Source organism: Protopterus annectens, chromosome 2.part0, assembly GCF_019279795.1.
Source record: "Protopterus annectens isolate FY-2018-M chromosome 2.part0, PAN1.0, whole genome shotgun sequence".
Lineage (NCBI taxonomy): Eukaryota > Metazoa > Chordata > Ceratodontiformes > Protopteridae > Protopterus > Protopterus annectens.
This window is the reverse complement of record NC_056728.1, coordinates 886,158,095-886,185,052: the sequence shown is the minus strand read 5'-3', so window position 1 is coordinate 886,185,052 and position 26,958 is coordinate 886,158,095. Positions and strand designations below refer to the sequence as shown.

Sequence of the window (26,958 nt, the reverse complement as noted above, 5' to 3'; positions counted from 1 at the left end):
CCATTTGATCTCATTGAGGGATCTGAGATCAATGACAGCAGAAAATCCCTATATACAGTGTTCTAGACAGGAATGGCTAAACCTCAACATTATCTGTGTATGCACTGTTCTAGGCAAGTTAAACAGGATGGTAAAATCACTGTGTTGTATATGTATACATGCATCTCGATAGGACTAGATATATTACTGTGCTATTTATCCATGCTCTGTTCTGCATGGAATTGGACAAAGCACTGTGTTACCTTTGTATGCATTATTCAAAAAACAAATTATACAGAAAACAAAAAAAGCTTTTTAAAAAGATATTAGCTAAATACAATTTGGATGACATTTCATTTCAGTATTAAATGCTTGTGAAAAATAGGACCACTCAAGCAACACTTTGACTTTGCTTACACTTGACGTGAACTGGAAAAGAAACGGCATACTTCACAATGTGCATTTTCAGAATTTAATAATATTCTTCTTTGTTAAAGTCATTTTTAATACTGTATTGGTGTACTATCAATTAAGTTAGAATGCTAAAGTTTGATGGTGGCATAAAATATTGCTAACTGTCCATCACAGAGTAATAAATTGCTATTTTCTATAACATAATTCTGTATGTTAGTTTATTTATGCAACATTTATAAATTACTGTGACATTACAAAAATGTTTACCTTTTCATGTTAATTTATATGGCAGAAATAAATACTGAAACAATTACCCTAAACTATTAAACATGGTTAAAAATATATTGAAGTTACATGGCATTCTTTTGACAGGCTATTTTAGAACATGGATGGCATCTATAGTTTAGAAGCTATTTATTTTAAAAGACAGATTTTCTGTACATGTCATTCTTTGGTTATTGCTGGACATGTGACACATCTTGCTATATCAAGGAATCCTTTACTATTACAATTTCCAAACTTGGGAAAAATCTTGGCTAGGTATTCACATTTCATATAAATTTACCAATGCCACATTATTTCAAACTATTCTGCAAAATGAAGACAGTTGCGTGCCCTTTTGTCTTAAATGAACAATGCTCTTTGCATCAGTGCACTTACCTAGATACAACAATAAAAACTTGCTTTTGTTGAATTAGCTGCACAGCCTCTAACATTATCAAAAGAAGTACCTTTGGCCAAGATGTGGTCTTTCTTTGCAGTAGTCCTCGTCACTGGGCCTCCTTGATTCATCCCATGGAACAGAGTCTCCTGTGTCTAAATAATGGAAACACACCAGTGCTTCTGTAGTTCCCTTACTGCAACACTCTTCAAGTTTTTCTGATTTTGAAGGAAGTGTCCCGTTGCATATAACGTCCTTATATACCTTAAGCTGTAAAGCAAAAGAGAATTATAGTGTTTTCTGTCTACATGAGCAATACTTTCTTCTTGTTCTACTGTCTCACACAATTGACATGCACATACTTTATCTGGAAGGTTCCAGAACATCCTCATCCTCCTTGTTGTATGACTGCAAGACCAGCTGTAAACTGCTATAGGTTAGGCATGCTACTTTTTCCTATTTTTTGCTTCTTAGTATCACATAACCATCATGCATATGATCATGCTGCTTTCTAGCTCCAGGAAGTCACTGTCTTCAATTATTTATGCTCATATCTGTATAAAAAGTGGACATTTCAAACACTCATTTAAAGCAAAGGCTGGCATTTCAGAATTTGTTCTGCAGCTGTTAAAGGGAATGCCACTCATTTCTAGCCTCTGACATTTTTCAGATTACAGAAAGTATTTCTGAAGTTCTGAGAAAGATAAACTTGATTGTATAACAGACCATATTAATTGAACAGGTCACATCTAATACTTCAGCTTTCTTGATGTGTCTGCTTAAGGACATATTGAATTCATTATAACTTGTAAGAATTTTCACTGTATGGAATAACAGTTAAACAATTGGTACCCAGCAGTATAATGATCTCTTCTGTTTATATTTAATCTTTTAGTATTTTGCTATACTTTGTATGCTTCACTTCATGATTCTCTGCTCCTGTCATTTTTTCTTCTATGGTAGTGTGGTGTATGCCTTAAAATCATCCATTCTTCTCTGTATTCCTAATAAACAGATAAACTCCAGCAATGAAAAAATTAGAGATTCATGAGTGTGAGGACATTCTTTAGCTTGTGATGGTTTTACCTTTCACTCTGCATATTCCAAAACTGATTTAAAAAGACTAAAGTACCTGCACTACCTTGTGGGTTCACTGTAGCAGGTGGAGATACTGAAAATAAGGAATGTTGTATGACTTGTAAAGATTCACTGGAAGAACTTGCATTTGTATGCCGAATGCACTACTGTTTGCATGTGGAACTATATTCAGAAAGACCATCTCTATTACTTTATCAGAAGACAGTCATGTTTATGACCTTTTGTCAGACTCCAGAAATAAAGAACAATGGGAAATATTCATGTACATGAGAATTTTGCTGTTGTCTTAATTATTTCTTGTCTCTTCCTTGACTACTGCCATACCAGAATTCAATGGAAAGAGTTACGCATTAATATCATATTGCAAAACAAGAATATTTGCATTTATTTGCATCAAATACTGTTTTTTACAAGATATGATCCACTCATGTTTCAGGAACATTTCTGGAGTTTGTGTTGGTTAACAGAAATACTAGGTCCATTTACTACAATTATATATCTGACAGCCTAAATCTGATGTAGCTATCAAAGCTATGAAACAGTTACATCTCCCATACCTTTTTTTTTCCTTTATCTGTCTTTGTAATTGTTATTACATGCAAGCAATAATGCCCTCCAGGGTGTGTGTTAATGGGTAATTAAAACCTGCCCAGGGGTGTGGTGTTGGGCCTCTACACCCCTGGAAGGGCATTAATTACACATTAACACACATCTTGGAGGGCATTATTGCTCTTAGAGAATGGGCTCTCTGTAAAATTGTTGTACTTTACTTATTTATTACTATATTTTTTAATATATTTTTATGTAAAACGTTCCTCCTTCCATTGTTTCAAACTTGCTGTAGTATATGTTAATGGTGTTGGAGGAAGCATTTTATATCCAAAATTTATTTTTTTATTTTATTTTACATTTGTTAACTGGGCTAGTCTAACTGGATATATTTTCATTTTCACTAGAGGCCTGGGGAGAAAAGCTCCATTGGCAACAAAAAAACTGAAATATAACAATTAAAAATTACAAATTAAAAATCAATATTAATACATAGTAAATTAATTGATTTCAATAGAAGATTATTAAAAAGACAGGAAGTAAAAAGAATACTAAAAAAATACAGGAGTATTAATATAGTAGGTATTTACAGTAGTAAAGGTGACAATATATTCAGGATAATTCAATATGCAGTGAGATACATGTAGACTATCAGTATATCTAACAGGATAGAAACTTGCAGAGCATCAAGCAGGATAGATTATGCCACTATGTTGAATTCTGTTAAGCAGTTACAGTCCTACTTCAATGAAAGTGAAATAAGTAGAGGTTCAAGAGGAGAAATACCTGCAGGGGCATAACCAATGTATTTTGAGGTGTCTTTTGAGGTTTTGTTTAAAGAGAGGCAGTGAAGAAATTAAAGTGAGTTCATTAGGCAGTACGTTCCAGTTTTTTTCCCACAGAGTTGGAAAACAGAGAAACTCCAGCCATGTTGTAAGACTTGCTTATGCTAGCAAGAAGCTTGCTGGAAGAGCGAAGAGAATTTAGATTTTTGTAGGGGATTATGAGATTGAAAAGTATAGGGGTGCTGTTAGGTTTATATAATATCTTGTGGGCTATGGTGAGTTGGGAGAGTTTCAATTGGTTCTGAAATTCAAGCCAGCCTAGCTGCATTAGATTCAGACAGTGGTGAGTTCTAAAAGGATTGCTGGTGGCAAATCTGGCTATGTTATTATAGGAATTAGCTGGTTTGATGAGATTATTTTTGTTTAGATTAGTGTATATTGGTGAGGCATACAGAAGAGTTGAAATTAAATGGGTGTGTGCAATCTTAGTTCAGGCTATTGGTGTTAGGACAGGTTTAATTCTATATAAGGAGCCTGTTTTTCTGTTGACAGTTTTTATGGTGTTATTTATGTGGCTGTCAAATGTAAGGTTATTGTCAATAGTAATTCCTAGCAATTTAGTGGTAGAATCGGGGAATATAATTGCGCCATTATTGGAGATGACAAAGAAATCCATGGGGGAGGATTTACTGGTGGGTGTGAAGAGAAGGAGTTTAGTTTTTTTAGCACTGAGCAGGAGGCAACATTTTGTGAACCATGTTTCAACTATGTTGAAAACATTCTGAGTAAGAGAATGTAGATCAGTTGGGGAGTTTGCTGAGCATACTAGTGTCGAATCATCTGCATATTGAATGCAGATAGCTTGTGGAATGGCTACATGGAGGTCGTTGATAAACATTGAGAAGAGAAGTGGACCTAGAATAGAGCCCTGAGGGATTTTGAGTGTTACTGGCCGAAGGCATGATATATTATTTTCCCAGAGAACTGCCTGTTGCCTATTGGTAAGGTAGGACTTGAACCATTTAACTGCCAGTCAGTCAAGGGAAAGGGATTCAAGAATGTTGATAAGAAGGGCATGGTTTACCATGTCAAACGCTTTTGAGAGGTCAATAAAGAGTGCAGAAGAGAGGTTGTTTTTATTACGATTTCTATTGATGGCTTCTGTAAAGGATAGTAGGGCAGTTGTGGTGCTATGGGATGGCCTAAAGCCATGCTGACAGTTTGCTATGATGTTATGTTGAGATAAATGGTTTAATAGTTGTTGGTGAATGCATTTTTCCATAATTTTTGCTAAGGGTGATAACAGAGCTATTGGCCGGTAGTTGGAATAATCACTGGAGATACCCCCTTTGTGTAGGGGGATAATATGGGAAATGTTCCAGATGTCTGGAACAATTCCTTCTTTAATGGTTCTATTTATGAGGATGGATATGGGATAAGAAATTACTTTGGCTGCTTTTTGCAGGTATTCAGATGGTAGTTGGTCAGCAGAAGGAGTACAAGGTTTAAGTTTTTGGATGAACTTATAGATGAGAGTGGTTGAGATGGGTTGCAGATGGAATGTTGGTAGAGTGCCAGGTATAGTGGTGGGGAGGCTTGAGTTGTCAGGGACTAGTTGACTGGCTAGCGATTGTATGGTCTCTGTGAAGAAGGTATTGAAGGTATTGGCAGTTTGGTGGGGGGTATTTTGTTCGGCCTGAGATGGGGAAGGTGTGCGTGAGTGGCCTGGGTACAGGAGATTATTTATACTAGACCAGAACTTTTGGGGATTGTTTTGGTGATTTTGCTGTCATTTACAGTAGTAGTTCTTTTTGTCTGTAAGTATTGCCTTTTTTGTAATATTTTTTAAATGCTTAAAAGTTTGTTCATCTGAGATATTTTTGTTAGCTCTTCATTTAGCCCAAGACTTGTTCCTACGTCAAATTTTTTTGTCTGGTTTCTTTAGAAAACCAGGGGGCAGGCTTGGACTTCATTCTAATGGACCGTTTGGGTGTGTGCCTATCTAGGATCGATAAGAATTTAGAGTTTAGGTATTTAACAGCTTCTTCAAGTGGTAGGGTTTTTAAAGGGTTCCAGTCACAAGCTCTAAGTTCATTTTGGAATAGTACTGGGTTAAAGTGTTTGTTGGTACGTGCAATCCTATATGTGGGGGGTTAGAGATATCATTTTTTTGCCTTAGGATGTAGGTCAAAGAATGATCGCTTACATCATCTGGCAGAGTTCCTACCTTGTAAGCTTGTTTCTGTTTATTTATAAGTATCCAGTCTAAGGTGCTCTCTTTCTTATTTGGTTTACTGATTCTAGTTGTGGAGGTAATAGTTTGACTAAAGCCATGAAGGTTGATGTGGGAGGTAGGATTATCAGCGTTAACAACTTTCCAGTCAGTATTAAAATCACAAAGTATTATTGTGTCTTGGGGGTAGGTTGAGGACACCCAGCTTAGAATATCCTCTATAGCATTGATATTATTACCGGGGGGTAGATAGATACAGATGATATATAAAGATTTATTTTGGTTGATTTGAAATCTGGTGATAAGGACTTCTGCCTTACTATGCTGAGGTGGGTTGTATGGTAAAGTGGAGATTTGAAGTCCATCTTTGAATAGAACTGCTACTCCCCCACCCTTGCTTTTTATTCGGTCTTGTCTTAATATATTATATCCTTGGGGAATGATTTCATTGTCTTTGGTGTCTGGTTTTAACCATGTCTCTGTCAGGCAGAAAATATCAAAGCGGTGAATATCTAGAAGGGCATGGAGATGGGCTACTTTGTTTTTAATACTGCGGATTTTTAGGTGTCCTATTAGGAAAGAGTTAGGTAGTTTAGGGTGGGTTATTAGAGTAGCAGGATTGGTAGGGCCATAGTTAGGGTGGATGTCACCGTCTTTTAAGGAGAGATTACTTAGTTTGATTGTGGAAGTATTTATAAAGTTGGTTAGATATTTTACTTTCTTTACAGTGGGTTTATTGTATTTAATGTGGGAGAATCTATGGTATTTAAGTAGTAGATATGTGGGAACAAAAGTGATATTAGTTTGAATATTAGGGAGCATGGGAGTATGTATAGCTGTTTGTTTTGGAGAGTAATTAAAATGGTAATAATACAGTTTTTCAAAGGAGGTGATGAGGTAGGTGGAGGTGAGAGCAATTGAAATTAAAGCTAAGAGTATTGGTTTGGTCATTTTAGTTTTTACTACTAAAGGCATCTTGTAGAGATATGTATAAGAAGTTCTAGGAGTTAAGTCTAAAATTAAAAAAGATGGTATTGGATAAGAAGAGTGTTTAGAGAAGGGAGTTAATACTTGTTAGCTAAAAAGGAAGGGGATAAGGTAAAATACTCTAAGTATTGGGTTATAGTCACAGGTAGTAAAAAAGATGTAGGGGAGTGGTTAAATTTGTGAGAAGGATGGAGGAAGGGATTGGTTGATTGGGAGAGAGGGTGTGGTTTAAGAAGTATAAATGTAGGACCACTGGTGGTGTGTGGGAATTGGGGGTAGGGTAGGGGAGCAGAGTGAGCCCGCAGGGCAAACGGAGTGGGTCACAGCTAAGAGAGGACGGGGGGAAATCAGTTATACAGTGAGACTGTGTTCTACAAGCTTTGAGTAGGTAAGAGGCACCTTTTTATTTATTTAACATAAGACATAAGGGGGTGAGCTTTTAGTATAGATGTGAAGGGGAAGAGGTAAAATAAAGAGTTCTATAGCAGGAAAGTATGATTATTTAGAGAGTCAATTAAGTAGTTCTATAATTGGGGTAGTAAGTGAAAAATAGGATAAGTTGTCTGGTTTATTTAAATTTAAGGCTAACAAGGTTAAATTCCATTTTACAATCCTTCAAGGGGTGGGGGTAGTTACCTGTAGTAAGAGTACTAACATGGCAACTGAGAGAAGCTAGTACGCAGGGCTAGATGAGTTTGGCTGGCAGTAAGAAACAGCTTTACATGCCCTGAGTTCTGCTGCCCTCTAGTGGTATATATTGGAAATTACATGAGATTCACTAATAAAGGAGCTGAAGGGGAGGGAAAAAAAAGTAGTATATTAATAGCTTAATAAATAGCCTATGCTGTAGGTCCATGGGTGACCTGGCCCTTACAATTAGTACAACTTTAAAGCACTCACAAATCAGTAAAATACCTAAAAATAACTGTAGGTTGTTGAGCAAGGAGAGACTAAATAGTTCATGTAGGGTTTGGTTCATAGGTTAGTACTAAGCTAACTGCCCTTGCAAGCCATTTTAAGCTTAGCCAATTATCCCTTGAGAGACTCAAACCCTGCACCTTGTGTTTGCAAGGCAAATACCTTAACCATTACGCCACCCTCCCAACCACCTAGTTGGGTATTCCCTCGTGTTCAGATAGGATTTCTTAGCCTTGCTAGGTTGCTGAAAAAGGGCAGCCTGTAACTCAAGCACAAGGCTGAAAAGCTGAAAAAGAGACAGAAATAAAGTAAGATTATAAGATGGCAATTAGGTTAAAGTCTATGCAGAGGTGGGAGGTGAAATGGTAAGGAAGGAGTACAGGTCAGTAATGAGTGGAGGGTAAGACATAGTACAGTGAAAATGCAGATAGGCAGCAATAGATACCTAAACATCTGATTGTGTGGCACATAGGGAAAAAGAAGAAATAATTATAGTCACATTCAAGTAAACCCTAATTCCTATGAAAGGATTAGTTAAAGGTAAAAAAAATGAAGCCATCAGGTTTACAGTTTGTACAACCTTCATATACATGAAATAAATGTTAAATTCAGTAGTACATTTTCTTTGGACTACTTCACATTCAGCCCAAACATTAATGTAAAATCTTTTCACAAACAGTTAAACAGAGTAGTTAGCCATCACTACAGGGGAAAGCATATGAGGGTTTATAGCTAGGTAATTTGTATAGGCTAGCACAGCAATAATGTAATCAAGTACATTTAACATCAGACAATAAAATTAGATGATGCATGTGCTAAAACAGCAGTATTTTCCCCAAATGCATTTCACATAACATAGACCAAGAAGCACTATTTAGAACACAGCTACCAATTTAAAATGCATGACCAATTACAGCAAGCAGGTCAAATAATACTAGCCAGATCGGGAAAGACAAAGCCACATGTATGTGTCTAAAAAAATATCCAAAGTTGAAATTAGGTGAAAGAGTACAGCGCTCAGATCTTGAGCACTATAAAGTAGGCTAAAAGCAGTAAAAAAAACCTTTCCGGTTAGAAGGCAGAGTAGCTTCAGATGAAAATCCCCCCTGTAACATTCATTTCTGTAATTATAGTGATATCCTTATGTCAGGGCATAAAATAGGAGTGCGACTAGTATAAGGTCACAGCAAGTAGCGCAATGTACTAAAATTAACACTTAAATAACCCCTCTTTAACGTATTTAAGTCAGTGCGGAAGATAGCAATGCAACTGGTTTAGGACATAGCGAGTAATGCTATGGTCTGTAATTAACATTAAAATAACCACCCCTGCCTTATAGAAGCTCTCGGTAGGTTGTAAGAGAAAATCTTTAGTTAAAAAACTTCTACGGGTAGCAAGTAACGCTATGGTCCATAAACAACATTAAAAATAACCACTCCTTCTTAGAAGAAGCTCTTGGTAGGTTGTAATAAAAAACCTTAGATAAAGAGCCTTTCTGGGTAGCAGTAGATAAGAGCACAAGTGATTTAGAGCTCAGCGAGAGATGTTAGCATCTGTAATACCAATTTATAACGGGACAAACCTATTTGAAGCACTCGGTAGGTTGTAAACAATATACACAAAAAACCCTCCCTGGTTAATGAGTACTGTATCTGCAATGGAGATAAATCCTCTTATTTCATGTTTAGCGTATTAGAGAGCTATCCCTACGCCAGGGCTCAAGAAAGGAGCGTGGCTGGTTAAGATCACAACAAGGACAGCTAACAGGCAGTGATTATCAATTATATACTCTGACAAACCTAGTCGAAGCTCTCCGTAGTGTACATTAGCTCAGAAAATGCAGAAAAGAAACAGAGGACACCCTCAAACCAGATTGTACTCCATGTGGGACAGTACACTCAACAATGGCAGCATAACTTAACAATGTTAGCACAGTTTAAATTATTTAGAGTGTATGTGGCTATCAGTTACACTTTAAAATTGTTCAGTTATACAGATTATTTCACAAAAAATAAAGAAAACACACTTACGGACCACACACCACCCAGAGGACAGGGGTTGTTAATTATGGCAAGGGGATTTAAAAATGGTGCCTGAAGTCCTAACCTGTATTTATAGGTTTGACTTAGCTAAATTGGGAGGGAGAGGGATGGGAGGGACAGAAGAGTTCAGGGACAATGTAGGGGGAGGGTAAAAACAGGCTACTTAGTGGAGGGTGTAACTCTTAGCAGGAAGAGGGTCAAAAAGCATTTAAGGAGTTGCGTAGTGGGTATGAGAGGCTGGAGGGCAATCAGTTATACTGAAAAAAAAAAGGATAAGTTGTCTGGTTTATTTAAATTTAAGGCTAACAAGGTTAAATTCCATTTTACATTCCTTCAGGGAGTGGGGGGGGGGGTAGTTACCTGTAGTAAGAGTACTAACAGGGTAACTGAGAGAAGCTAGTACGCAGGGCTAGAGGAGTATGGCTGGCAGTAAGAAACAGCTTTACATGCCCTGAGTTCTGTTGCCCTCTAGTGGTATATATAGGAAATTACATGAGATTCACTAATAAAGGAGCTAAAGGGCGGGGAAAAAAAGTAGTATATTAATAGCTTAATAAATGGCCTATGAGGTAGGTCCACGGGTGTGTTGGCCCTTATAATTAGTGCAACTTTGAAGCACTCACAAATTAGTAAAATACCTAAAAATAACTGTAGGTTGTTGAGCAAGGATAGACTAGGTAGTTCACGTAGGGTTTGCTGGTTGGGTATTCCCTCGTGTTCAGATAGGATTTCTTAGCCTTGCAAGGTTGCTGAAAAGGGGCAGCCTGTAACTTAAGCACAAGGCTGAAAAGGGACCACACACCGCCCGGAGGACAGGGGTTGTTAATTATGGCAAGGGGATTTAAAAATATACCACTTTAAAAATAACCAGGTATTTACTTCATTTTTTGGTCCCTTACTCCTAAACCGTTTGATTCATTGGAGATTCAAGTTACTAAATAATGACATACATTTGAGATTCAGACTTTTATTTCCTTCAAAAAATTCATGCTAACACAAACCATTTACTGAAGCAACTTTGACATAATATAAAAGCAATAATTAAAATCTGTTTCTATTTTAGAGCCTGTGTTCCCCCTTTATTTTAGGCTTTATCCAGATTTCTTTAACTGAAAGATGCAGAGGTATGTAAACCTCCTTACTGCTGCTTCTGCTGCCAGTAGTAATCACACACACACCACACCAACCTCTGCTTCAGAAAATGCATGCTAAATGAACCCATGTTATTCTAACAACTTTCTAAGTTGATAAGAGCAATATTTAAAATACATCCCTATTTTTGTTCCTCTATTCCACATTATTTGTGTATTTGTGTCTCTGGCCATATTTCTTGTTCTAAGAGTTTGAGAGGCATGGTCGAGAGGTATGCTGCTGCTGCCAGGGGTAAGGTTGATTTCTGTCACTCTCTCCCACACGCATACACACACACACACACACACACACACACACACACACACACACACACACACACACACACACACACTTTTTTCCTGTTTCATTTATTTATTTTTTACATTCACTAAACAGGAAAAGTGCTGATTAGTAAGTGCAAAATAACCAATAGCTCAATCGATCCCTCTCTCTTACTCTCATACATGCATACATTTTCACATGCAGACATAAACACACACAAACACACACTTTTTTATTTTAATTATTTCTTTTTTCTTTTAAACTCACTAAACAGCTAGAGTGCTGCTTAGTCAGTGTAAAATAATGGCGGCCATTAGTTTTTTTTCTGTCTGAGCTCCACTGCAGCTTGATATGCTGCCATGAAGTGGCGGGCTCATTTTTCAGTGCACATTACTTGTACATTAATACCCTGCTGGAGAACATTCGTTCTTCAGTCAGGGTGCTGATCGTTCATTCTCCAGTCAGGGTGCTGATGTGCAGTTTGCCCATTACTTGTACATTAATACCCTGCTGGAGAACGTTCATTCTCCAGTCAGGGTGCTGATGTGCAGTTTGCCCATTACTTGTACATTAATACCCTGCTGGAGAACGTTCATTCTCCAGTCAGGGTGCTGATGCAGTTATTAATACCCTGCTGGAGAACGTTCATTCTCCAGTCAGGGTGCTGATGTGCAGTTTGCCCATTACTTGTACATTAATACCCTGCTGGAGAACGTTCATTCTCCTGATGTGCAGTTTGCCCATTACTTGTACATTAATACCCTGCTGGAGAACGTTCATTCTCCAGTCAGGGTGCTGATGCAGTTTGCCCATTACTTGTACATTAATACCCTGCTGGAGAACGTTCATTCTCCAGTCAGGGTGCTGATGCAGTTTGCCCATTACTTGTACATGCTGGAGAACGTTCATCCAGTCAGGGTGCTGATGTGCAGTTTGCCCGTTCATTCTCCAGTCAGGGTGCTGATGCCCATTACTTGTACATTAATACCCTGCTGGAGGCCCATTACTTGTACATTACATTAATACCCTGCTGGAGAACGTTCATTCTCCAGTCAGGGTGCTGATCGTTCATTCTCCAGTCAGGGTGCACCCTGCTGGAGAACGTTCATTCTCCATTCTCCAGTCAGGGTGCTGATGCATTAATACCCTGCTGGAGAACGTTCATTCTCCAGTCAGGGTGCTGATGTGCAGTTTGCCCATTGGAGAATAGCGTTCATTCTTCGGTCAGGGTGCTGATGCAGTTTGCCCATCGTTCATTCTCCAGTCAGGTACCCTGCTGGAGAACGTTCATTCTCCAGTCAGGGTGCTGATGCCCTGCTGGAGAACGTTCATTCTCCAGTCAGGGCTGGAGAACGTTCATTCTCCAGTCAGGGTGCTGATGTGCAGTTTGCCCATTACTTGTACATTAATACCCTGCTGGAGAACGTTCATTCTCCAGTCAGGGTGCTGATGCAGTTTGCCCATTACTTGTACATTAATACCCTGCTGGAGAACGCTCATTCACCAATCAGGGTACTGATGTACAGTAAGCCCATTAATTGTACATTAATACCCTGCTGGAGAACGTTCATTCTCCAATCATGGACAGTAAGCCCATTACTTGTACATTAATACCCTGCTGGAGAACGTTCATTCTCCAAACAGGGTACTGATGTACAGTAAGCCCATTACTTGCATTCTCCAGTCAGGGTGCTGATGTGCAGTTTGCCCATTACTTGTACATTAATACCCTGCTGGAGAACGTTCATTCTCCAGTCAGGGTGCTGATGCCCTGCTGGAGAACGTTCATTCTCCAGTCAGGGTGCTGATGTGCTGCTGGAGAACGTTCATTCTCCAGTCAGGGTGCTGATGTGCAGTTTGCCCATAACTTGTACATTAATACCCTGCTGGATCATTCTCCAGTCAGGGTGCTGATGCAGTTTGCCCATTACTTGTACATTAATACCCTGCTGGAGAACGTTCATTCTCCAGTCAGGGTGCTGATGCAGTTTGCCCATTACTTGTACATTAATACCCTGCTGGAGAACGTTCATTCTCCAGTCAGGGTGCTGATGTGCAGTTTGCCCATTACTTGTACATTAATACCCTGCTGGAGAACGTTCATTCTCCAGTCAGGGTGCTGATGTGCAGTTTGCCCATCCCTGCTGGAGAACGTTCATTCTCCAGTCAGGGTGCTGATGTGCAGTTTGCCCATTACTTGTACATTAATACCCTGCTGGAGAACGTTCATTCTCCAGTCAGGGTGCTGATGTGCAGTTTGCCCATTACTTGTACATTAATACCCTGCTGGAGAACGTTCATTCTCCAGTCAGGGTGCTGATGCAGTTTGCCCATTACTTGTACATTAATACCCTGCTGGAGAACGTTCATTCTCCAGTCAGGGTGCTGATGTGCAGTTTGCCCATTACTTGTACATTAATACCCTGCTGGAGAACGTTCATTCTCCAGTCAGGGTGCTGATGTGCAGTTTGCCCATTACTTGTACATTAATACCCTGCTGGAGAACGTTCATTCTCCAGTCAGGGTGCTGATGCAGTTTGCCCATTACTTGTACATTAATACCCTGCTGGAGAACGTTCATTCTCCAGTCAGGGTGCTGATGTGCAGTTTGCCCATTACTTGTACATTAATACCCTGCTGGAGAACGTTCATTCTCCAGTCAGGGTGCTGATGTGCAGTTTGCCCATTACTTGTACATTAATACCCTGCTGGAGAACGTTCATTCTCCAGTCAGGGTGCTGATGCAGTTTGCCCATTACTTGTACATTAATACCCTGCTGGAGAACGTTCATTCTCCAGTCAGGGTGCTGATGTGCAGTTTGCCCATTACTTGTACATTAATACCCTGCTGGAGAACGTTCATTCTCCAGTCAGGGTGCTGATGTGCAGTTTGCCCATTACTTGTACATTAATACCCTGCTGGAGAACGTTCATTCTCCAGTCAGGGTGCTGATGTGCAGTTTGCCCATTACTTGTACATTAATACCCTGCTGGAGAACGTTCATTCTCCAGTCAGGGTGCTGATGTGCAGTTTGCCCATTACTTGTACATTAATACCCTGCTGGAGAACGTTCATTCTCCAGTCAGGGTGCTGATGTGCAGTTTGCCCATTACTTGTACATTAATACCCTGCTGGAGAACGTTCATTCTCCAGTCAGGGTGCTGATGTGCAGTTTGCCCATTACTTGTACATTAATACCCTGCTGGAGAACGTTCATTCTCCAGTCAGGGTGCTGATGTGCAGTTTGCCCATTACTTGTACATTAATACCCTGCTGGAGAACGTTCATTCTCCAGTCAGGGTGCTGATGTGCAGTTTGCCCATTACTTGTACATTAATACCCTGCTGGAGAACGTTCATTCTCCAGTCAGGGTGCTGATGTGCAGTTTGCCCATTACTTGTACATTAATACCCTGCTGGAGAACGTTCATTCTCCAGTCAGGGTGCTGATGTGCAGTTTGCCCATTACTTGTACATTAATACCCTGCTGGAGAACGTTCATTCTCCAGTCAGGGTGCTGATGTGCAGTTTGCCCATTACTTGTACATTAATACCCTGCTGGAGAACGTTCATTCTCCAGTCAGGGTGCTGATGTGCAGTTTGCCCATTACTTGTACATTAATACCCTGCTGGAGAACGTTCATTCTCCAGTCAGGGTGCTGATGTGCAGTTTGCCCATTACTTGTACATTAACCCTGCTGGAGAACGTTCATTCTCCAGTCAGGGTGCTGATGCAGTTTGCCCATTACTTGTACATTAATACCCTGCTGGAGAACGTTCATTCTCCAGTCAGGGTGCTGATGTGCAGTTTGCCCATTACTTGTACATTAATACCCTGCTGGAGAACGTTCATTCTCCAGTCAGGGTGCTGATGTGCAGTTTGCCCATTACTTGTACATTAATACCCTGCTGGAGAACGTTCATTCTCCAGTCAGGGTGCTGATGTGCAGTTTGCCCATTACTTGTACATTAATACCCTGCTGGAGAACGTTCATTCTCCAGTCAGGGTGCTGATGTGCAGTTTGCCCATTACTTGTACATTAATACCCTGCTGGAGAACGTTCATTCTCCAGTCAGGGTGCTGATGTGCAGTTTGCCCATTACTTGTACATTAATACCCTGCTGGAGAACGTTCATTCTCCAGTCAGGGTGCTGATGTGCAGTTTGCCCATTACTTGTACATTAATACCCTGCTGGAGAACGTTCATTCTCCAGTCAGGGTGCTGATGCCCTGCTGGAGAACGTTCATTCTCCAGTCAGGGTGCTGATGTGCAGTTTGCCCATTACTTGTACATTAATACCCTGCTGGAGAACGTTCATTCTCCAGTCAGGGTGCTGATGTGCAGTTTGCCCATTACTTGTACATTAATACCCTGCTGGAGAACGTTCATTCTCCAGTCAGGGTGCTGATGCAGTTTGCCCATTACTTGTACATTAATACCCTGCTGGAGAACGTTCATTCTCCAGTCAGGGTGCTGATGTGCAGTTTGCCCATTACTTGTACATTAATACCCTGCTGGAGAACGTTCATTCTCCAGTCAGGGTGCTGATGCAGTTTGCCCATTACTTGTACATTAATACCCTGCTGGAGAACGTTCATTCTCCAGTCAGGGTGCTGATGTGCAGTTTGCCCATTACTTGTACATTAATACCCTGCTGGAGAACGTTCATTCTCCAGTCAGGGTGCTGATGTGCAGTTTGCCCATTACTTGTACATTAATACCCTGCTGGAGAACGTTCATTCTCCAGTCAGGGTGCTGATGTGCAGTTTGCCCATTACTTGTACATTAATACCCTGCTGGAGAACGTTCATTCTCCAGTCAGGGTGCTGATGTGCAGTTTGCCCATTACTTGTACATTAATACCCTGCTGGAGAACGTTCATTCTCCAGTCAGGGTGCTGATGTGCAGTTTGCCCATTACTTGTACATTAATACCCTGCTGGAGAACGTTCATTCTCCAGTCAGGGTGCTGATGTGCAGTTTGCCCATTACTTGTACATTAATACCCTGCTGGAGAACGTTCATTCTCCAGTCAGGGTGCTGATGTGCAGTTTGCCCATTACTTGTACATTAATACCCTGCTGGAGAACGTTCATTCTCCAGTCAGGGTGCTGATGCAGTTTGCCCATTACTTGTACATTAATACCCTGCTGGAGAACGTTCATTCTCCAGTCAGGGTGCTGATGTGCAGTTTGCCCATTACTTGTACATTAATACCCTGCGGGAGAACGTTCATTCTCCAGTCAGGGTGCTGATGTGCAGTTTGCCCATTACTTGTATATTAATACCCTGCTGGAGAACGTTCATTCTCCAGTCAGGGTGCTGATGTGCAGTTCGCCCATTCTCCAAGGAGCAGGTAAAGCTACATACACTACAAAAAATTATTACTGAATCTCTCCTCTCATAATCAGGTTGCTATATCTTCCTGAAACAGATGTCGAGCATTACCGCAAGAGTGCAGCAAAGTAAGGCTCTCAAGGTGAATATCTTAAAATCCATTTTTAAAACATATAACTCAGTTATGATCAGCAACCTAATTGTAGCATGGTTTAACAGCAAAATGGCGACAATAAAAGTCATTAATATATATATACCCAGCTAATGTTATATATTGACTACAGTTTTCTTTATTGAGAGAGTATTTAGAAGACTTAACCTTCTGAGATGAATGTTCCACTCATTAAGCAAACAAAAGTCCTTATGTAACATTTTTGACTATATAGTATTTAATCAGTGAAGAAATGATAACTAAAATAAAATGATATCATTAGGCTTTGCAAGAAGACAGGTAGAGTAAAAAGGTTTCTTGATTAATTTTAGTTTAATGAGACTGACAATCACCTTGACCCAGATCTCTTGAATCTTACTTCAATAAAGGTCTCTTAAACTTTTACTGCAGTTCTATAACGTGTTTAACATCTGCAATATCACATTTTGCAGATGCTGCAGATTGATAAAATCGGTTCATTGTTAGACCCATTTAGTAGGGGGAATGGTAGGTATTACTGTTGATTATAAAATATTATAAACTCTATATAGTGGTATTTAAATTTAATTTATATTATGAGGGACTTTTCTCTAATTTTGGAGAGAATTTTCAGGACCTGCAAATAATGTCTGTTTATATCAGACATATTCTGTGAAGGGACACGATATGTCTAACTATATCAGACATATTGTGCCCCTTCACAGGGGACAGAAACACTGATTCAGCAGGTCAAGGACTTATATTGGATGTGGAATGATTAGAATGAATTTGGAGATAGCAGTTGTACATTTATTCAAGGATAGCACGTCCTTTGCTTTCAGTCCATAACAACTCATTAGGACCATGACTGAGATTAAAGTCTTATTTCAAGGAAATTCTCATTTATTTCATCTTTAAATGCAATAAAGAAAGATGACAGAATTCTACAGTTGCTGAGTATGATGTGATTTTGATAGGCTTTTATAGCAAGTTTCATGTAAAAGATGATAGTCTGCCATTAGTTTATTCAGGTCATCTAATAGACTTTGTAGATGAAGCAGGTTTTGGGTACCAAGTCGCCAGCTTTCTGAGAGTGAGACAGCTCTGAGGTTAATTAATACTTGTTTAGTTATTTTCTTAAGCAATTGTTCAAGGGGTGGTAAGTGATAAGGATGAACAAAAAGGCTGCATGGCTCAACAGGTTGTGTTACTCTGCTTAAAGGCTTAAACATTTACACTTTTTTTTCTTGTGTCAGCATTTGTCTTGACTTAACTTATGGTACTTGTGGCTCCTTAAAATAAATATTTAGTTGATTTGCTCAAATATTGTCTTTATTTATTTATAAAATCAAATCATGGGAAAGACATATATCTTAACAACTAATGCATGTGCAAAGAGGTTAAAATGAACCTTTAAGCATTCAGAAAGTTGTTGCCTTACTTGGTCTAAAATCTTGGAATTTACCAACAGCCATGATTTTTCATCCTGTATATGTACAATGCTAAAGATACTTCAGATATTTTAGTGAAGTTGACATGTCTCCTACTATGATGGCATTCAGATAAATGGAATTTTCCTGAAGTGCTACAACTGGATTTTGCCAGGTCAGGTTTATAATCTGATATGAAGTGATGATTATGGATGGAGTTGTGTAGAAATGAAATGGTTTTCTAAGACTGTGATCCACAAAATCACACCCTAGTGTATACGATGCCTTTTGATAATGTGATGAAAGAGGGGTTCAAGCAACAGGTTAAACAGGTAGGTGGAAGGGGCCAACCTTACCTGTTACCTGTAACTATCTGCATGGAAGTTGACAATCTTCCATTAATTATTAGATATGTCAAGCTGAAGGTTCAAGTACAAAAAAACTAAATTATTATTAATTTATTTTTTGCTATACATTCAATACACAGAGCTACTAAAATATTGCTCATACATTTTGCATAATTTACTTTACTCTCTGGAGACATCCATCCTAACCTAGGCTTATGCACCAACAAAATGAGTTTTGACCTGGCTAACAACATCTGATTAGCTTTTAGTGGACTTAAAATGAATCATATTATTATAAGAATTATCAAGAAAAGATGCATCTCTCACTAAGCTGGACTATGTTATACACCTTTCTGATATCATGGCTGTGTCTAAAACTTGTTGCATGTAATAAAGTCCTGAAACAGAAACTGCTGCAGCAGAGTATGGTATCCAGCACCCAGAAAAGGATAGATTGCTGGTGGTGGTGGTGTTATTTTTCACTCTGCCAGCTATGAGCAAACACTTACATAGTATACATATTCCTCACCGTATGCACAAGGAGTCCACTCTTATTCAGGTTAAGATCAACCAAGTCAAATTATTCTATGCTGCCTGCAGATAAGTGTGTGTGTGTGTGTGTGTGTGTGTGTGTGTGTGTGTGTGTGTGTGTGTGTGTGTGTGTGTGTGTGTGTGTGTGTGTGTGTGTGTGTGTCAGTTAATGCAGAGGAGTGGGTTTATGTTAACAAGTTTCAGGATTTAATTCTTTCAGCTTTCATTTCACTTTGATCTGAATCTTAACAGGTTACTGCACTAGAAAGTGTTCCTGAGCCTGTGTTTGAAAAAGGTCCATATGGATCAGTGCTTTATCACTGTGCATAAAATTAAAAAAAGAAAGGAAAAAATATACAAACAAATAGGTTATCTGACTCTTGTATCTCAATTTTTAAGAAGTTCTGCACTGGCTTATTTCTAAAATTAATTTTAAAAGCATTATATCAAGTGAACTGAACACTGAGTGGAAGTTGAGAAAGTTTAGTCCTCTTGGTTAGATTTTTGTTTTCCACAGCTTTTTTCTCTTGCTACAAAAATAGTTGATACATTTCCTGACCATGATAGTACACTACACCTGATCCTTAGAATTTGCACCTTTGCATATCACACATATATTCATGTGATGGCTATTACTTTTAGACACTCTTATGATTGCATTTTGGTGCCACATTGAGACACATAAAACAACATTCTACTACAGTAAAAAAAATAATTTGATACTAGTAATTATCTCCTGAATACTGATCATATCCTAAAAAGTATTTCCCTTACCACAGATCTTACCACTGACTGTGGACTAAGCTTCAACAAATTGTTTCTAATGACGTTTGGCACTTCCTTATATTTTGGAATGACACAAGCTGCATTGTGCATTGTGACCTTATTTCTCCTACCTATATATAAAGCCATGATCCATGCTTCTTTGTTAATTTGGGAAACTATGTATGAAACAAACCTTTACTTGCATTCCAGCAATTGTCTTTCATCTGTGAATTCAAAACTTCAGACTTATTGGACATTTTCTTGCTGACTCGCTGAACATTCTCTGTGTGTAGAAGTATATTCCAATTGATATTTGTAATGTTACCCTCCATGTGATGCTTATGTGTGAAATATACAAGACAATGATTTACATCAACAGTAAATGATGTATTCTGGTTCATCCTTCTTTCTGAAGTTTATTATGAACCTTCCTTTTTTTTTATTTTAAATTCCTGAGCTTACCATATCTTCAATTACATCTTGAGTAACACAAATGAATTTGACTCTTGCTTTGTCTGACTAACCTCTCTGTTGTCTTCTTCTGTTATTTCTTTATTCTTATTTTCTTGCTGTACATTGAATCATGTATGTTTGTTAACAGACTAATATTAAATTGCTTAATGTATATTTAAGCTTGTTCAAAAATTGTTCTTGGGGCATTTGTCACTGGAATCCCACCAACAATAGTCAATTCCCAGTTGTATATTACTGGTCATCAAATATGAAATATAGACAGACAAATATAAACAAACAGTTTGCACTGACTTTTATGTATTTATTTTATTTATGAAGAGTTTGATGCTTATACCTAAGCAGTTGCAATAAAACAGTGAAAGAAGGATAGGAGACAATCAAATGGTCCACCCGAAGCTCATATCTGGCCATGCCTGCTCTGACCTCCATCTTACACGTCCCCAGCCCAACACCTACTCCCTGAGCTCAAGACTCCACCCAGTCTTAACTAGAGGGACACCTAGCACTCTGCACCTTTCCTGGATAAGCACAGGAATTCTCCCTGCTTGGGCTGCCAATTGCTTTAGCTTAGGCCATTCTTAAAACTTTATCCCTCTATGACACCAACAGAAGCTAACCTAATGAAATTATCATAAAAATATAGAGGCTTATGACTGGGCCACCAATCATAGCTCACTTATGTTCAAGACACAGATGCCAAGAAATTCACTTTGACAGTGAAGCTTGAGAGGTGAATCTTCATATCGAGAACACATACTAAGGGGTTATGATCAGTGAGGCAATCGTAATTCCTTGAAGTGCATGGAGCTTTATCTACTCCATGTACTACTATTTAAAGGAGAAAAAAAATCTCTAAGTGTTTTCCTGGCTTTCAAAACCGTAAAATACTTTGCAATCACTGTCAAAGAGATAGTGTAATGCAATCCATTTCATTTACACTTCCATAACTCTCAACTGTCATGATTAAATTATTTCTTCATATTTTTTTCTGCTCCTCATAAAATATGTTTTTATGGATAAACCACTGAGGCTTGAAGTCATTAAATAAGATACATTTGAGTTTCAGTGTTTGCATTTTTCAGATTATGCAGGCAAACACACATCCTGTTATACTAGCAACCTTCTTAAGTTTTTTTTTTTTTTTTTTTTTTTTTTGTTATAGGAAGCTAGGGTCATATTAAGGGTATAAACATCAGGCAGAAGCAAATGTTTTGCTCTGCCTTCGTTATTTGCTTGTCAGTACAGGCAGATGTTACTTTCTAGTATCAGACTTAACCTTAACAACATAAGCAGCGGGTTGTTAACATTTTTTAGGGTCGGATCACACACCATTCTGGTGCTTAACTGGTTTATCTTTGTCCGAATATTGGAGCACAATTAGCGCACTCCATGCACTACAGATATATTTAATACTGTATCTTATTATATGGTGCTATATATTTTCATGCCTTAATTAAAATATCTGATAGGCTGCTACTGCATTCCATCAGTCATTTATTTTATGATAACTTGTTCTAGGACAGTGCAAGACTCACTGCTGTTGAAATGCCTGAGCTGCGAAAGTATGCATTTTAATGAGAGTAGTGATGATTATTATACACCTATTGTGGCAACCAGGATGCATCTAAAAATAAGAGAGAAAAAAAAGGATTGAAATACATGTCTTTAGAAGGAATTAGAGGGTCATGCCAGTTTAAGACTCAAACTGGACAGGCTTCATTTTATAGTATGTTTATAAACAATAGTGAGCAGAGGATGCGGTTCTTTAGATACTTCAGCACTTTCACAGCTGCTGTAGGATAATTCTGTATACACCCAGCAAAATCACACAAGCAGTTTCCACAGGACAACAAAAGAAAATTTTAGAGAAAATAAGTTGTTTTTTATTGTGTTTTGTAGAGGTCTGGTTAATACAGTTGGGAACTTAATGCTGGAATATAGGTACAAACAGCACTGACTGCATTACATCTTATTTTAAATGTTCATAAAGCATATCATACAAAATACTGTTCTTAAATTATCCATTCATTTGAAATGGCACAGTAAAAGAATGTCATGATTATGTAGATCCAAAGATCAAAGAGCCACTCAGGTCTCATCAAAAACCAGAATGAGGAGGCACATTTCTACTATGTAACAGTAGAAAGTGTTTGAGCAATTACAGCTGATAAAAATTCTTCACTGATATTCTTCCCAATGGTGCAAGTGGGCAAGTCCTGCACCTGTCATCCTCTACGTATATGTATAGCAGTACACATTCAATACTAGGAAAGGAAGATGCTCTCCAAAACAGCATACCATACAGTAGTTTCAAAATATCAGTTATTTTATGCTAACAAGAGTGAGCAAGTGATTAATCAGCATTCCAGCAGCTTTTGATAAAATTGATTAATTTTGTAATTCCTGTGTCAAGGTTACAAAGTTCAAATATTTAAGAACGTATACTTCTATACTTGGTGAGTATATGTGCCTGTTTGTGTGTAGGGGATGGCATTAAGTTGATTTCGTATTTAAAAAACATAGTGGTTGGTTACACTGATGTGCAGAAATGAGGACTAAATATGGTTATTTACTTCAGCACAGATTTTTGCGCATTCATAAAACACATGACATTTTTTATTTTTCCTTACTTGCATTTTAAAACAAGTTAGTGATGCATCCTTTTAACAGAGTTGGTACCAAAATATGCAAAACATTTGTGTAATTAAAGATGTTGCCTAGCAAATATTTTAGAATTCTCTTTGAGCAGCAGAAACTCTCTAAAGAAAAAATAGAACAGGATTGGAGAGCTAAAGCAGTAGCAGAACAAAAAGCCAGTTTGAAAAGCATTTGGTTTTAAATAAATCCTAAACAGCTTTTATCATAGTACTTACAGGGTTTGACGAGTTGTTTTTCCTGCAGTGCTTTAAGTAGGTGCAGAATCTTTTCTGGTGTGAAAAACAGAGATTTTTTTTGGGAGAAGTATATATATCTACCAATAGATCAGTTCCCACTATGTTGGAGGTATCTAGTGGACAAAGGCAGGGAGTACTATAAACTTTTCAAGGTAAACTGATGATAATTTTCATATAGGATATACTTGAATTGCAGTATAAAACAGACTATAAATAGTGCAGCTGATGAAATAACTGTAAAATAGGCAAATTGAGTTAGCCTTTTTACAATCAATCAACAAATACATAGACATTTATGATTCAGACAAAGTGCTTAGAAAAGCAAATAAAAACAGAGAGAGAAGCAAGGGTTGCACTGGGACCAGTGTTCTTAATTAGTATCAGCCAGCAACATTGCCTAAGGACCTGACAGAAGTAGAAAAATGCACATTATGAAGGGGTATTGTTAAAAAAGCAAGGGCGTGTAGTACAGTTCAGGAAGATAGCAAAAGAACTTAGAGTCTGTGTTAAAAAATACTGATCTCTGGGCTTTAGTGATGAGAGACACGAGGAACAGGTTGGCTTTTGCATGATCTAATATGTGTGGAACTTGCATAAACTCTTCTACTTTGTTTTTTCTTTTAACTTTTATTTATTTGTTTACTAACTTGCAGACTTACTTATTTACTTGCTTATTTATTATTTATTGTCTGGTATTTCAGTTTCCCACAAAAGCATATTAGTTGATCTAATACTTTATTTATACTTTTTGGTGACGACATGACTGGAAAGGGTCCACAGTCGACCTTTTCGCTAATTCTGATATTAGAAAATAAATGTTAAGTACAGAGAAAGACTACTAGGGTAATTGGAGCCAGATGGTAAGAAATGCAAGGAGACACTGGATTAGTTAAACTAGGTCATAAAGGTGGAAAAGCTATGACATGACAGATACAAAAGGTAATGAGAAAGCAGTGTGATAGAATCAAGTTAAAGAAAGCCAGGGAGGAAGAAGATGGCATGGCCTTAATAAAGGCAGGAAAGTCAATACAACCATCATAAGCTACTTTTCTCAGAAGGAGTTGTAGATAAATAGAAGAGGCTACAAGAGGGGTAACACAGACTGAGATTACACATGCCCTCCAGGAATAAACAATATAAATGGTTGTCAAAGATAAAATACATGTGTGGCACAGCTACAGGCTGCAAAAAGTAAAACTCAAACTAAACTTTTTGTTTATTTTTGATGATCAGGAATGTCAGACTGAGATGGACCCATTTTCAGTGGAGTTCCAGTAATAAATGCTTGAGGAAAGAGTGTGCTATTAAATGAGTCAAAGTCATGTACATTACTTGGAAGTGAATTTGCATGACTATGAATTGTTCACCTGGGCAGTTTAAGTATTTGCTCATTTGAACTGTGTACCTTGCTAATCCATGTTGGAGGAAGTGCAAGAACCTAGCAGACCACACACATGCATACACTCCCATACTTGCATAGGTGAATAGAGAGAGAAAGAGAGACAGAGACACAAACAGGGACTCAGGGAATACCTTTCAACTGCCCAGATTTTCACAAAATATCCAGTCTGTCCCTTATAAAAGTTCTGGTTTTCTAGGAAATCACTGAGGATTGAGTTCACTAAATAATAACATATGCATGCTATCAAATCTGGCTATTGTAGGATATTCTATTTAGAAGAGCAATATTTAAAATCTGTCCCTGTATTTGGGCCTTTGTCGTCCCATTATTTTAGGAGTTGTCCAGATTTCCTAAGCTAAGACATTGAGAGGTATGACTGAGAAAGAGAAATGTACATATTGCAGGATGTGGTTATATTCTGTGTGAAAATATTTTATTTCTATTTGTATTGGATAAAACACTTAAATCATATGTATGTATTTGCCTTTATGTCTTGGCCAGAAAATGGTCTTTAAATCAGATCACCCTCTTCATTAAAAGACTTAAATGCATACATTAATTTATTAAAAAAATAAATAAATTATGTTCAATAATGCAAGCAACAATCCCAAAATGTGTGTTGCATGGGGACATAAATTTGTCAGATTACTTCAAGAAATGAGGTGAGCAGTAAAAAAGTCTAAACCAGGAGGAAGAAGATTAATTATATTCTAAAAACAGACTGGTGAAAAATATGAATATGTATATATATATATATATATATATATATATATGGGTTCACTTCAGTTCACTGAACTTTCAGTTCACTGACTTTCATTTCACTGACACCATTTCACCATTTCACTGAAAGTTCATTTCACTGACAACTATTATTAGCAATAAAATGGAATATTCTTCCCCACTGTGTGTGACCCTGTGTTAGAATATATAGTGTGTGGGTGTGTGGCGCAACTTTCAGTGAAATGAGGTTTCAATGAAATGAATTTCAGTGAAATGGTGTCAGTGAAATGAAAGTCAGTGAATTGAAAGTTCAGTGAACTGAAGTGAACCCATATATATATATATATATATATATATATATATATATATATATATATATATATATATATATATATATGTGTGTGTGTGTGTGCGAGTGTGTGTGTGGGTGTGTGTGTGTGTGTGTGTGTGTGTGTGTATATTTTGTTTTGTTTTATCACTGGACCACAGACTGACTGTTGACCCATTCCCAATGTAGTCCCATAGACACATTAATATCCTATGGACTGAAAGCTCTTCAGCCTGGTCTGGGGGTGAGAACTGAGTGTCTGAGCCAGGAGTGTTGCCCCATCAACCATGCTGAGCATCAGAGTTGTATTCTTTGTTCCTTCATCCTGTGTTTAGCTACAAGCATCCAAGAGTTGACATGCAGTATGAATTTGTACTGTACAGCTACACCAATGCATAGAGCATATTTATTTTCTTGATCCTGTAAAACTGCACTCCTGAGGGATCCCTGTTTCCATCAATGAATCCAACATGGAAAACATTCTTAGATACATACTTCACCTCTTCTAATGAAAAAGGTGAGCTGCTGAAGAATGTTTATTCCTTCCCCCCTCATGTCGGATCTTTTGCTGCTTGACACTCTGTTTCATAAGTAGGGTCACAGAGGTCTTTGTTAAATTATATACGTCTGTCATTAGACCTATTATTGAATTTTGCAATTGTGTTTGTGTTTATAATACCATTCAGTTAAAATGATTGGAATGCTTTCAAAAGTCATTTACAAGCCCTGTTAGGGATTTAAATCAATACTCATACCTGAACAAACTAATGTTCTTTATACTCATTTGATTACAGAGTCATTCAGGGAGATGTATTAATATTGTAGAAATGCTCTAAAGATTAGACCTTTTGTGCAATGCTAGGAATTTACTTTCCCCTAGCCATAACCATGAAACAAGGAATAATTTGTGCAAAAGCTCTACAAAGATAACCTCAAAATTGAAAGGTTGGTTATCAACCCACCTAACCCCAACAATAACAAAATTCTACTCTACTGCCTTCAAATAAACTACAACAAACACATCATTATAATAGCCATTTACATTCCACCTGGTAATAACGCTTCCACCATTGAGGACCTACTTCACTGGTGTTCAACAACATGCACTCAGGAAATTATTATATTGGGTTACTTTAACCTTCACTGGGCAACCATCTCCTCCAACAATCCCACCAACTTTATAAACCTACATGATTTTTCACAATTAATCCAATCCCCCACAAGGGTGGACAAGCACATAATATTCAATACTAGACTGGGTTCTCACCAACAAACCCTCCCTATACCCTCAATATGGCTGCCTCCCTGACAACCTACCCACTTACTTATACAGGCAGCACAAAATCACCCCAAAATACTCTGTCTACAAATACATTCACAGCAAGAAACATTTTTCTTCAGATATTTTTATTAGCTTCCTGAAAAACTGTAACTGGTCTCCACTAAAGCACCTCCAGCTAGAGCCAGCCATACAGTATTTCAATGAAAAATTCTCCCAAATCCTAAACAGCCTTGCCCCC

General features: G+C 38.1%; 1 protein-coding gene across 1 annotated transcript in view; it reads right to left on the bottom strand.

Annotated features, from left to right (window-relative positions):
• The window catches only part of GC (GC vitamin D binding protein), a 641,498-nt gene that overhangs the window by 299,231 nt on the left and 315,309 nt on the right, over window positions 1–26,958 (bottom strand). The window contains exon 8 of the mRNA XM_044061140.1: window positions 1,125–1,324. Coding sequence (XP_043917075.1) covers window positions 1,125–1,324 — 200 coding nt within the window. The remainder of the gene's footprint in view (window positions 1–1,124; window positions 1,325–26,958) is intronic.